General features: G+C 35.7%; 1 protein-coding gene across 1 annotated transcript in view; it reads left to right on the plus strand.

Moving 5' to 3' along the window:
- Positions 1-11521, plus strand: part of RXFP1 (relaxin family peptide receptor 1) — a gene marked incomplete at its 5' end in the record, with an annotated part of 80279 nt that overhangs the window by 63770 nt on the left and 4988 nt on the right. The window contains 5 exons of the mRNA XM_082463171.1: positions 852-923; positions 1924-1995; positions 3821-4050; positions 6178-6588; positions 7286-7504. Coding sequence (XP_082319297.1) covers positions 852-923; positions 1924-1995; positions 3821-4050; positions 6178-6588; positions 7286-7504 — 1004 coding nt within the window. The remainder of the gene's footprint in view (positions 1-851; positions 924-1923; positions 1996-3820; positions 4051-6177; positions 6589-7285; positions 7505-11521) is intronic.

Consider the following 11521-nt stretch of genomic DNA (forward strand, 5'->3'; position numbering starts at 1 on the left):
GATTTTAGAGGAAAAGCTTTCAGCCTTTCACCATTGGCTATGACGCTCACTGTGGCTTTCCTATATGGCTTTTATTATGCTAAGGTCATTTCCTTCTGTTCATAGATTGTTGAGTCCCCTTCCCTTCTTTCATACAACACATTTCTTCTTATTGCCATCCTTCCTCTCTTCCCTTTTTTCTGTAGTCACCACCCCTCCCCCACCCAACTAATGGTCTAATCTGCAATAAATTTCTTAAAAAGTGAACCTGCCCTGAGAAGTTCCCTTTAATCAACAATTCTTATTTCAAGGTGTTGTTTTGCAAAGATTCTGAAATTTTCTCCATTTACACTCAGCTACACTGTCATTCTGACCTCTGTTTCTTTGTTTCTAACTATAGAGCCTTTTACTTTTCATTTCATGCCTCACAAATTGCTAACACAGTATGCCACTCTTTGACATGATTTATTGTAAAAAGCATTCAATGTGATTTCACTAATTCAAGTTTTGACTAAATGAGATTCTTCTTTCTTTCATTTAAACCACACCTGATAATAGGCAAAACCTGACGTGGTGTGGCTTCCCTTTGGGTACCCTGCTGCTCCTCTGGTGGGACCGTCTCTGGACCTCCCCACCTTCGTGCTTACGTTCTCTCAGCTCTGTCACTAACGCACTTACTGACAGCCGTGCACTGGCCTAAGAGTTCTGTTTCCATTAATTCATTTGAATGTCCAACGAGCCCTAGGGGTCAAGTGACATTGCTGTACTTTTTTTGTTACTGTTTAAAAGTAACCCTAAGTCAAGAGACACACTTTCTCTTTACTCAAAGACTTTTTAAGTATTGACCTATTGCTGCTCTTTTTTTAAAACAGGAATCTTTCCTATAACCCAATCCAGAAAATTCAAGCAAACCAATTTGATTACCTTGTCAAACTCAAGTCTCTGTAAGTATACACCTATGGGGATAGTTTTATGATGTACTTTTTATTTACATACTAATAGCTAATAAATTCTATAAAATAAGATTGATAGGATCTCAAATCAGAAGCTTTAGTCCCAGGATATTGGTTAAACTCCAGAAAAACATATAAGATGAGTGCTTGCTGGGCTACAAACAGATAGCTATTAGTTTAATCTTTCATATTTATAAGCTACAAATTAGATAATGATTAATCATTTCATATATTTCTGTAATCACCAGAAGCTTATATTGGATTGTTTGCTTGCTCCTCTGAAAGCATCTATGCATATTTATTCCTTCATTAGCACTGGGTATCTAAGAATTTATTATAGCCATCGTTATCCCAAGATGGAATGTTCTAGATGATATAAGTCATTACTTGCAACACACACACACAAATTATGTTAGGGTCTAAGAATTGCCTTAAGAAGGTAAGCTTCAGTTCTTTTAAGTGTTCCCTCAGTAAAATGGCGTTTTAGTAGAAAAACATTTATAATTTAAAATTATTAGAAAAACTTCAAGAATGTAAAATGCCTCTGCTATTGCAATATTGTCTAAAAGATAATGCTTGTTCATTTATTTCAAAAATATATATTGAGTAATTACTATGCAAAAAACATTGTTCCACTCACTATTAGAAGACAAAAAACTCAAATAAGCAGGATATATACATATAAATAGCAGAATCAAAAAGGCATTGGAGAGAAAAAAATGGGTTATTATGGGATCATATGAAATCATGTGTGTGAAACTTTTGAAAATTGTAAAGCATTGTAGAATTTAAAGAATATTTCATTCAATAAAAAAAATTTTTTAATAAAAAAATTTTTAAAGGAGTTGGGGAAGTGCCTAGGGAAGGTTAAGTATGAATGTTTGGTTCCGAATAAGTGTTAACAGCATTTTATTAAACTGTCCGTCACAAAAACTCATTTTATTATACCCTGCATAACATATTTGTTTGATAATTAATTTGATATTTTTAGCAGCCTAGAAGGAATTGAAATTTCAAATATCCAACAAAGGATGTTTAGACCTCTCACGAATCTCTCTCACATGTAAGCAGATGTTTTTTCTTGTTCTTCACCTTGATTTTAGTCTTTCACGTTTCCACATGTATTGTGCTAATACCTCCATACCCAATGCATCCAATCTATTAACATTTTCTACTGATTAATTTGCCTAAACAATAATTAACTCTTAAAGCGTTGGTATTGGGTGGGGTGATTTTTAGTTTTCCATGGTCTGGCAGAATGAAAGGAGTTTTGTCTGAATGTCAGACAGCAGTAGTGTGGAGGGAACCCACTCAGGCTTGTAAACTCTCCCGAGCCCTGATGCCACTCACTGATAGTCATGTTTGTCCACTCAGCTAGTAATTTGTGCACATGGCACAAATGCGACCAGATGAAGAAGTTACATAAACAACATAAAATAATTACAAATAATTCATGTAAATGGAGGAAGGGAAGAGAGAAATCCTCCTCAGTGAAAATTGCCCACAATGTCAGGGCATGATGTGCAAGGGTGTACGGATAAAATGGTAAACCATGAAAAATCTTTTATTCAAACAGTGTGTCTCCTCATGCCATCAATTACATGCTTCAGAAACATTTTCTTTAATTGAATGTAATATATAGCAGTATATATATGAAATATATTAGAATGGTCTCCATGCCAAGGTAATTAATTCCCAATAATTTAGAAAGTGTCATGGCAGTCACCACCACTCTATAATCTTGCTTGTATTTTAAATCTAACAGAGGATACTGGGGGTTTTTTTCCCATAGTTCCTCAGAGAGCACGCTTATAAAAGTTTCCTTGGTTGCACACAACATAAAACACTCTGACTAAATTAAACAAAGCAGAGTTTATTGGCAGAAGATGGTGTAGGTCACAAAACCCAAGAAACAACTCAAGGAGCAGAACTGAATTGGGCAGAAACCATGGCAGATCCTGGGATCCAGGCAGCAAGAGTTAAACAACAGGACAATATACTGTAATTGTCAAGTTTTTATCTTGTATTACTACAACTCCTTATACTATAAAGATCACTTATATTTTTTGCCAGAGTACGTCGCTTTAGGGGCAAAGAGATCTAATTTAAATCCTAATTTCTGCATTTACTAGAAAATTTCCTAGCAGATAATTTGCCTCCATTGAAGAGTCACCTTCTTCTATGGTGATACTGACATCAACCTCATGGAGCTGATTTGATAAGTTATTCTTGATACTTGGAAGACGCTCAGTAAATGGTGCTGGTGTTGGTGGTAGCACAGTAGTAATTACTGATTATCCCGGTGGTGTTTTATTAACAAGGGAGGTCTCTCTACTGATGAAAGAATTCACTCAACACATATTTATCGAACACCTTATTATGTACCAAACTCTAGTGTGAGGATAAGCATGTTAGCAAGTAGCTACAGATCACACAAATTCTATACTAGAAAAGCCATAGAAGCACAGAGGACAAATTCTCTTCCCCTGGGTTTGAAAAAGGAAAATCAGTTGCAGCAACCGTGGGAGTTATGTAACGGTGGATTTATTAACACGTGAACTAAACACTGAAAACCCAGTAACAAGTTTCCTTGGGTGGATTGTCCTGAGCACATGCTAACATTTGATTTATATTCTAAGACATGTCTAACACTTGTATGTTTATTACGCCTTTTTGCGGCTCTCACCCACACATTCTTTTAAAAACCAAGTTAATGAGAATTAAACTTAAGGTTAAATCTTCAGTATCCCTAATGTTTTACATCCATTCCTCTGAGTCTCATATTAAGATGTTTTCTTTCTACTGAGAGAATGTAGAAAATAGATATTGATGTAGAGTGACACGGACTTCAGTTTAAAATCTTCTTTTCCCTTCTCTTTGCACATCAGCTATTTTAAGAAGTTCCAGTACTGTGGTTATGCACCACATGTTCGCAGCTGTAAACCAAACACTGACGGAATCTCATCTTTAGAGGATCTCTTGGCGAGCATTATTCAGAGAGTATTCGTCTGGGTTGTGTCTGCAGTTACGTGCTTTGGAAACATCTTTGTCATCTGTATGCGACCTTATATCAGATCTGAGAACAAGCTGCATGCCATGTCAATCATTTCCCTCTGCTGTGAGTATTTCCTGGCTGAAGAGGAATTACAGTGTCAAAATATATGAAAGTGTTGCTATTAGACAATAAGTAAGGAGAGCGGTAGAATTATGAGATTTTTAAAATTTCTCCCCTTCGCTTATATGTTGTTTTCACGTTCGCTACAATGAAAATAAAATTACTTTAGCGATAAGAAAGAAAATAAGTTTTTAAAATAAGAAAACTCAGTCACCTTACACAGATTAATGAAGGGCTCATTCATTAATTTTTTTCTCATAAAGAAGCTTTTGTTCATTTGCTTTCTTCTCTGAAGGAAGAAGAAAGTGAATTTAATATTATTAAATAATTTATTTAAAATTATAAGATATTATAAATAATATCTTTATTATTTAATAAAATAATAATATTTTATCAAAGCATGTAAAATCTTTTACTATAATCAAATTGGACCCTTTCATGGTTCCAGAGCTGTGTTTATTCCTTGTTTGAATGTCCAGTTCATGGATGCTGACTTCAAACGTTGTTTTTCTGGTCTCTGAGCTCCTACAGTCTTTTCCATTCATAATTTGAAATATTTAAATAAGAAAGTGTTTTAGGTAGTATTAAATTTTTTAAGTTTTTGAAACGTGATTGCAAGGTATTATGTTAAATGAGGAATACAAAAATAAATTAATTAATTAAATAAAAGCAAGAAACCAGTCCTCAAGGTGTTTATAATCTTGATCAAGTGGCCTATAATTTACCCATACTCCCTCAAGCAAGCATCAATCTATATGATGTTCTACTTCTTTACAAGTGCTGTGCCATATCTTACCCTCGCCCTCACTCAAAGTATAATGTCGAACTGTCTTTTCATTGCAAGCTACCCAAGAAACAGAACTCAGAAATGGTTTACTACTTTGTATTGTTAGCTACACAATTTTGAGTTTGCTCTATTTCCCTGATAAAGGCTAGAATATACCTTTAAACACTGAATAAACCTCAGTGTTTAAAGATTAGGGCCAGCCTAACGATGTATACCGTGATGTGACTTTAGGATCGTTGTATAGAATGCTTGCGCGGTCAAAAAAAAAATCTCACCTACTCTCTGATATGTAATATTTGCTAAAGAAGCAAATACACCAACAAGTGTATCACATTAACAGCTGATGTGGGGGATGGAGGAGTCTGAAAAGAGACAGAGAAAGATGTTCAGATGGGAAGAAAGAATCAGAGAGAACAGTTTTTCTTTGACCACCCCTGGGTGAGTCATTTAAGCCCCTCAGAATTATACTGACTACAGAGCACTTCATAATTATTCACATCTTCAAAATGACAGACCTCAAAATTCATAGTCATTACTCTGTCATAGCAACTTCTGGATTACTTTCTCTGGGATTTTGAATGACTTAAGTTTCTTAAGCTGGGAGAATTTCCATGGAAGAGATGAACCAAATTATAACATCTCGATCTTGTCCCTAGTTGAATGCTCATGCATTTTACTCATTTACTCAGCACTGCTAGGTGATGGGACTAGAACAGAAAACAAAACAGACATGATCCCTGCTCTTACAGACTGTGTGTTAGACGAAAACAGAGGAATGATTACATAATTGGCTGCAGAGGATGCTGTAAGAGTGCTTAGCAGGGAGAGTTGATGAAGTGGTCCTTAACCATAAATGAACTCTTAGAATAAAACTTCCCTCCCCCGCCCCCAAGACAGAAGGAACTTGGCTATTTGGGGCTAATATTAAAAATATTTCTGGGGCTTCCCTGGTGGCGCAGTGGTTAAGAATCTGCCTGCCAATGCAGGGGGCACGGGTTGGAGCCCTGGCCCGGGAAGATTCCACATGCCGCAGAGCAACCAGGCCTGTGCACCACAACTGCTGAGCCTGTGCTCGACAGCCCACGAGCCACAACTACTGAAGCCCACCCGCCTAGAGCCCATGCTCTGCAACAAGATAAGCCACCGCGATGAGAAGCCCGCGCACCGCAACGAAGAGTGGCCCCCACTTGCCGCAACTAGAGAAAGCCCGCGCGCAGCAACGAAGACCCAATGCAGCCAAAAATAAATAGATAAATAAATTTTTTAAAAAAATTTCTGCTTAATGATAACTCCATCTTACCTATTTATTTCTCTAAATTTGTGAAATTCACTAATCCCTGTAGGTGCCGACTGCCTGATGGGAATCTATTTGTTTCTGATCGGAGCCTTTGACCTGAAGTTTCGAGGAGAATACAACAAGCACGCACAGCTGTGGATGGAGAGTATTCATTGCCAGCTTCTGGGGTCCCTGGCCATTCTGTCCACAGAAGTATCAGTGTTACTTTTAACATTTCTGACAGTGGAAAAATATATCTGTATTGTATATCCTTTCAGATGTTTAAGACCTGGAAAATGCAGAACCATTACAGTTTTGATTCTTATTTGGATTATCGGTTTTATTGTGGCTTTCATTCCACTGAGCAATAAGGAATTTTTCAAAAACTACTACGGCACCAATGGGGTATGCTTCCCTCTTCATTCAGAAGATACAGAAAGTATTGGAGCCCAGATTTATTCAGTGGCAATTTTTCTCGGTAAGAAACTCTGTATTAGAAGCCCTTTCATTCAAATGCTAGAATAAATCACAATCTGAATTTCATTATGCCTTTTAATATTTACAACTTTCTACTTCAGATCTTCTAACCAGAATGGACATTGAGGGTGGATTGTATCAGAATCCCCTAAAGGGATTATTTTTTCTAAATTACCACTTCATCATATTAATTCTTATATGATACACTTTAATAAAAGACAAGATGCTAAACACTTGCATTTCATGCAATCACCCTAATAATACTAAGCAAAACATATTTTAACTCTTTGCCTTTATAATATGAACAAATTCAAAGTAGCCACACAAGTCTTTGGCTTGGGAGCAGACAACCAAGTATGCCCTCTTGTGAAAAATATTCTCAAAATATAACAAAGTAATTGAATTACCAAAAAAATTAACACAAGAGAGATTAATTTAATAAGCCCAAGATAGTCATTGAATCACTATAATCTAATTTTAATATGCCATTTTAAAATTAAACATCTCATCATTCTTATAGCTTCAACAATACTTAAATTTTTTAATTAATGATTTTTGTGCCTTAGTAATTCTTACAAAGAACAAAAAACACATTGTGGTCTTTGTATCTTCTCCTTTACAATAACAGCTAAGGGTATGTTTGCTTGTTCTGAAAGAATGTTCTTATTCATTAATCATCATCTTTGTGTTCTTCACAGGTATTAACTTAGCAGCATTTATCATCATAGTTTTTTCATATGGAAGCATGTTTTACAGCATCCATCAAAGTGCCATAACAGCAACCAAAGTACGGAATCAAGTTAGGAAAGAGATGATCCTTGCCAAACGTTTTTTCTTTATTGTATTTACCGATGCATTGTGCTGGATACCCATCTTTATACTGAAATTTCTCTCATTGCTTCAGGTAGAAATACCAGGTATGAATTTTTTCTTCCTGTAAAGAAATAAAAAAATCTGTCCATTAATATTTGCCTTACATATTTAGGTGATTCTATGTTGGGTGCATATACATTTATAATTGCTATATCCTTTTCTTGCATCGATCCCTTGATCATTATGTAGTGTCAGTCTTTGTCCCTTGTAACAGTCTTCCATTTAAAGTCTATTTTGTCTGATACGAGTATTGCTACTCTGGCTTTCTTTTGATTTCCATTTGCATGGAATACCTTTTTCCATATTTCTTCCTGATACACTCTTATAAGTTTTTATGTTTCTAGGAATTTATCCATTTCTTGTAAGTTGTCCAATTTGTTGACATATAACTGTTAGTAGTATTCTCTGATGATTGTTTGTACTTCTGTGATATCAGTTGTAACTTCTACTTTTTCATTTCTAATTTTATTTATTTTGATCCCTTCTCTTTTTTTTCTTGATGAGTCTGGCTAAAGATTTAGCAATATTTTATCTTTTCAAAAAACGAACTCTTAGTTTCACTGATCTTTTTGACTACTTTTTAGTCTCTATCTCATTTCTTTCTGCTCTGATCTTTATTACTTCCTTCCTTCTACTAACTTTGGGCCTTGTTTGTTCTTTTTCTAGTTCCTTTCGTTAGAAAGTTAGGTTGTCCATTTGAGATTTTTTTGTTTCTTGGGGTGTCCCTGAATCACTGTAAACTTCCCTCTTAGAACTGCTTTGGCTGTGTCTCATAGATTCTGGAGGGTTGTGTTTCTATTTTCATTCATCTTAAGGTAATTTTTTGTTTCCTCTTTGATTTCTTTGTTGACCCATTGGTTTTTTAGTAGCATGTTGTTTAGTCTACACATTTGTGTTTTTCCACTTTTCTTCCTGTAATTGGCTCCTAGTTTCATACTATTGTGGTTGGAAAAGATGCTTGATATGATTTTAGCCTTCTTAAATTTACTAAGACTTGTTGTGTGGCCTAGCATGTGATTTATCCTGGAAAATGTTGTATGCACTTTTGAAAAGGATGTGTAATTTCCTGTTTTTAATGGAATGTTCTGTAGATATTTATTAAGTCCAACTGGTATAATGTGTCTCTTAAAGCCACTGTTTCCTTATTGATTTTCTGTCTGGATGATCTAGCCCTTGATGTGTGTGGGGTATTAAAGTCTCCTACCATCTTCTAATACTGTCAATTTCTCCCTTTATGTCTGATATTTGCTTTACATATTTAGGTGCTTCTATGTTAGGTGCACATATGTTTACAAATGTTATATCCTCTTCGTGGGTTTACCCCTTTATCATTATATAAGTGCCCTTCTATGTCTTTTGTTACATACTTCTCTTTAAAGTCTATTTTGTCTGATATGTATATTGCTAACCCAGCTTTCTTTTCATTTTCATTTGCATGGAATATCTTTTTCCGTCTCTTCACTTTCAGTATGTGTGTATCTTTGCTCTGAAGTGACTCTCTTGTAGCTAGCATATAGATGGGGCTTGTTTTTTAATCCATTCAGCCACCCTATGTCTTTTTATTGGAGCATTTAGTCCATTTAAAGTGGTTATTGGTAGGTATGTACTTATTGTCATTTTGTTACTTGTTTTCTGGTTGTTTTTGTAGTTCTTCTCTGTTCTTGTCTTCTTTTAGCATCTTCCCTTGATTTTCCTTAGTGTTATGTTTGGGTTCCTTTCCCTTTTGTGTGTGTGTATCTATTGTTGTTTTAAGGTTTGTAGTTACCATGCCATATATATATATATATATATATATATATATATATATATATATATATTCTGTCTTCCAGGTTGCTAAGGATTCTTCTGTTTCATTCTTCTGTATCACTTTACTGTTGATACCCTCTAGTGTATTTTTCATTTCAGTTATTGTATTCTTCCGCTCTGATTGGTTCTCTTTTACATTTTCTGTTTCTTTGTTACAGTTGTGGGCACCTCTTGTCCTTTCCCAAGGCGGGTGAACATTTTTATGACCATTGCTTTAAATTCTTTGTTAGGTAAATTACTTATCTCCACTTCTTTTGGTTTTTCTCCTGGGGTTTTATCTTGCTCTTTAATTTGGAAAATATTCCTCTGTCATCTCATTTTGTTTGGCTTCCTCTGTTTGTCTCTGTGAAATTAGGCAAAACAGTTGCCTATCCTGAGCTTGACTTGTGTCCTTATGTGGTAGCACCCCTATGCGGTCTGCACATGCCCAGTGGCTTTGGTGGAAGAGCTGAATCTGAAACAAACAGGGGCAAGGGTTTTCCTGGGGCATGTCAGGCCCATCGCCTTGGTGGGGGTTTGGGGGCTGGAGACGAAGGGGCTAGAGTCAGAGCCCCATGTGAGCCAGGGCTTCTCCTGGGTCACTGGCAGCTGCTGCCTTGAGGGCTGGGGGGCTGGAGCCAGAGCATGGCGGGGGCTACAGCTTCTCCTGGTGCAAGCTGGAGCCTGCCATGTGTTCAATTTTTTCCACAAATGCCAAAAAACATAGTGACTATGGGAACAAAGGAACAATGATTCCAATAAATTATACTCACTGTGTTGAAATTCTGATAATCCCATGCTTAAGATGACCAGAAAGGAACACAGGTCAAAATGATTATCAAATAATTACTTCATTTCTTTTTTAGAACATAAGAAATTTTTCTTCCTGAAATACATAGCAATTTAGGGAACATTACTCCAGAGTGTGAGAGACAACAGAAGAAGGCACTCTTGATCTTTAAAAATAAGGCACATCACATTCATTAGGATGGCTCTTCTCAAAAACAGAAAATAACAAGTACCAGCAAGGATGTGGAGAAATTGGAACTCTTGTGCTGGTAGGAATGTAAAATGGCACAGCTGCTGTAGAAAACAGTATGGTGGTTCCTCAAAAACTTAAACATAGGATTACCATGTGACCCAGCAATTCTACTCCTGAGTATATACACAAAAGAATTGAAAGCAGGGAATCAAACAGACGTTCATACACCCATATTCATGACAGCATTATTCACAGTAGCCAAAATGTGGGAGTGAAAACAACCCAAGGGTCCATCAACGGACGAATGCTTAAAGCAAATGAGTTATATACACACAATGGATTATTATTCAGCCTTTAAAGGGAGGAAATTCTGATACATGCTACAACATGGATGGATTTTGAAAACATTACGCTACTGAAGTAAGTCAGTCACAAAAGGACAGATTCTGTATGATTCCACTTATATGAGGTAATTAGTGTAGTCAGAGTCACAGAGACAAAAAGTTTGTGAATGGCGTTGTCAGGGATTAGGGGGAGGAGGGTGGGAGGGGTGGGTAGTGTTTAAAGGTACGGAGTTTCAGTGTAGGAAGATGAAAAAGTTTTGGAAATGGATGGTGGTGAGGGTTGCACAACAATGTGAATGTAGTTAATGCCACTGAACTGTACACTTAAAAATGGTTAAAATGGGAAAGTTTATGTTATGTATGTTTTACCACAATAAAAAAATGTATAAAATCCTGTTAACTGTATGTATACTGCAATATATATTCACACCTTAAAAATTTATAAACATACAACTTTAATTTTGCTTTATCCCATGATTGGTCGTGATAGTGCCTTACATTTTATAAGTAAAAGAGGGAAGAGAGCATAAATTAAATTATAATAAAAATCTGAGTATTAGGTAGTTGCATATATACTGCAGTAATTTTAAGATAAGGTTAGGCAAAGATGTTTTTACCGAAATAAATATCTAGTCAAAAGCCTAAAAATGCATACCTGTTTTTCAAACCAAATAAATAGCAGAAAAGAAATCTATTAAAGCTAAGTCTATATATTCTGAGAAATATTACATGTACTATCTAATAATTAAAACACTTGAAAAGGTATGATTTAAATACTAAACAATATTGTTTTTCCTAAGATGGAATCATATCCGAGTAATATATAATCACTTGGTAGAACACATTTCTACCCAATAGAATACTTTTGTTGATGTATTCAAGAAAAGCTACTTAGCAAAACACCTGGTTTTTGATAGTGTTAGCTCCTCCCTCAAACACTGGCACCCTGG

The sequence above is a fragment of the Balaenoptera physalus genome (assembly GCF_965194825.1).
Source record: "Balaenoptera physalus genome assembly, chromosome: 5".
NCBI lineage: Eukaryota > Metazoa > Chordata > Mammalia > Artiodactyla > Balaenopteridae > Balaenoptera > Balaenoptera physalus.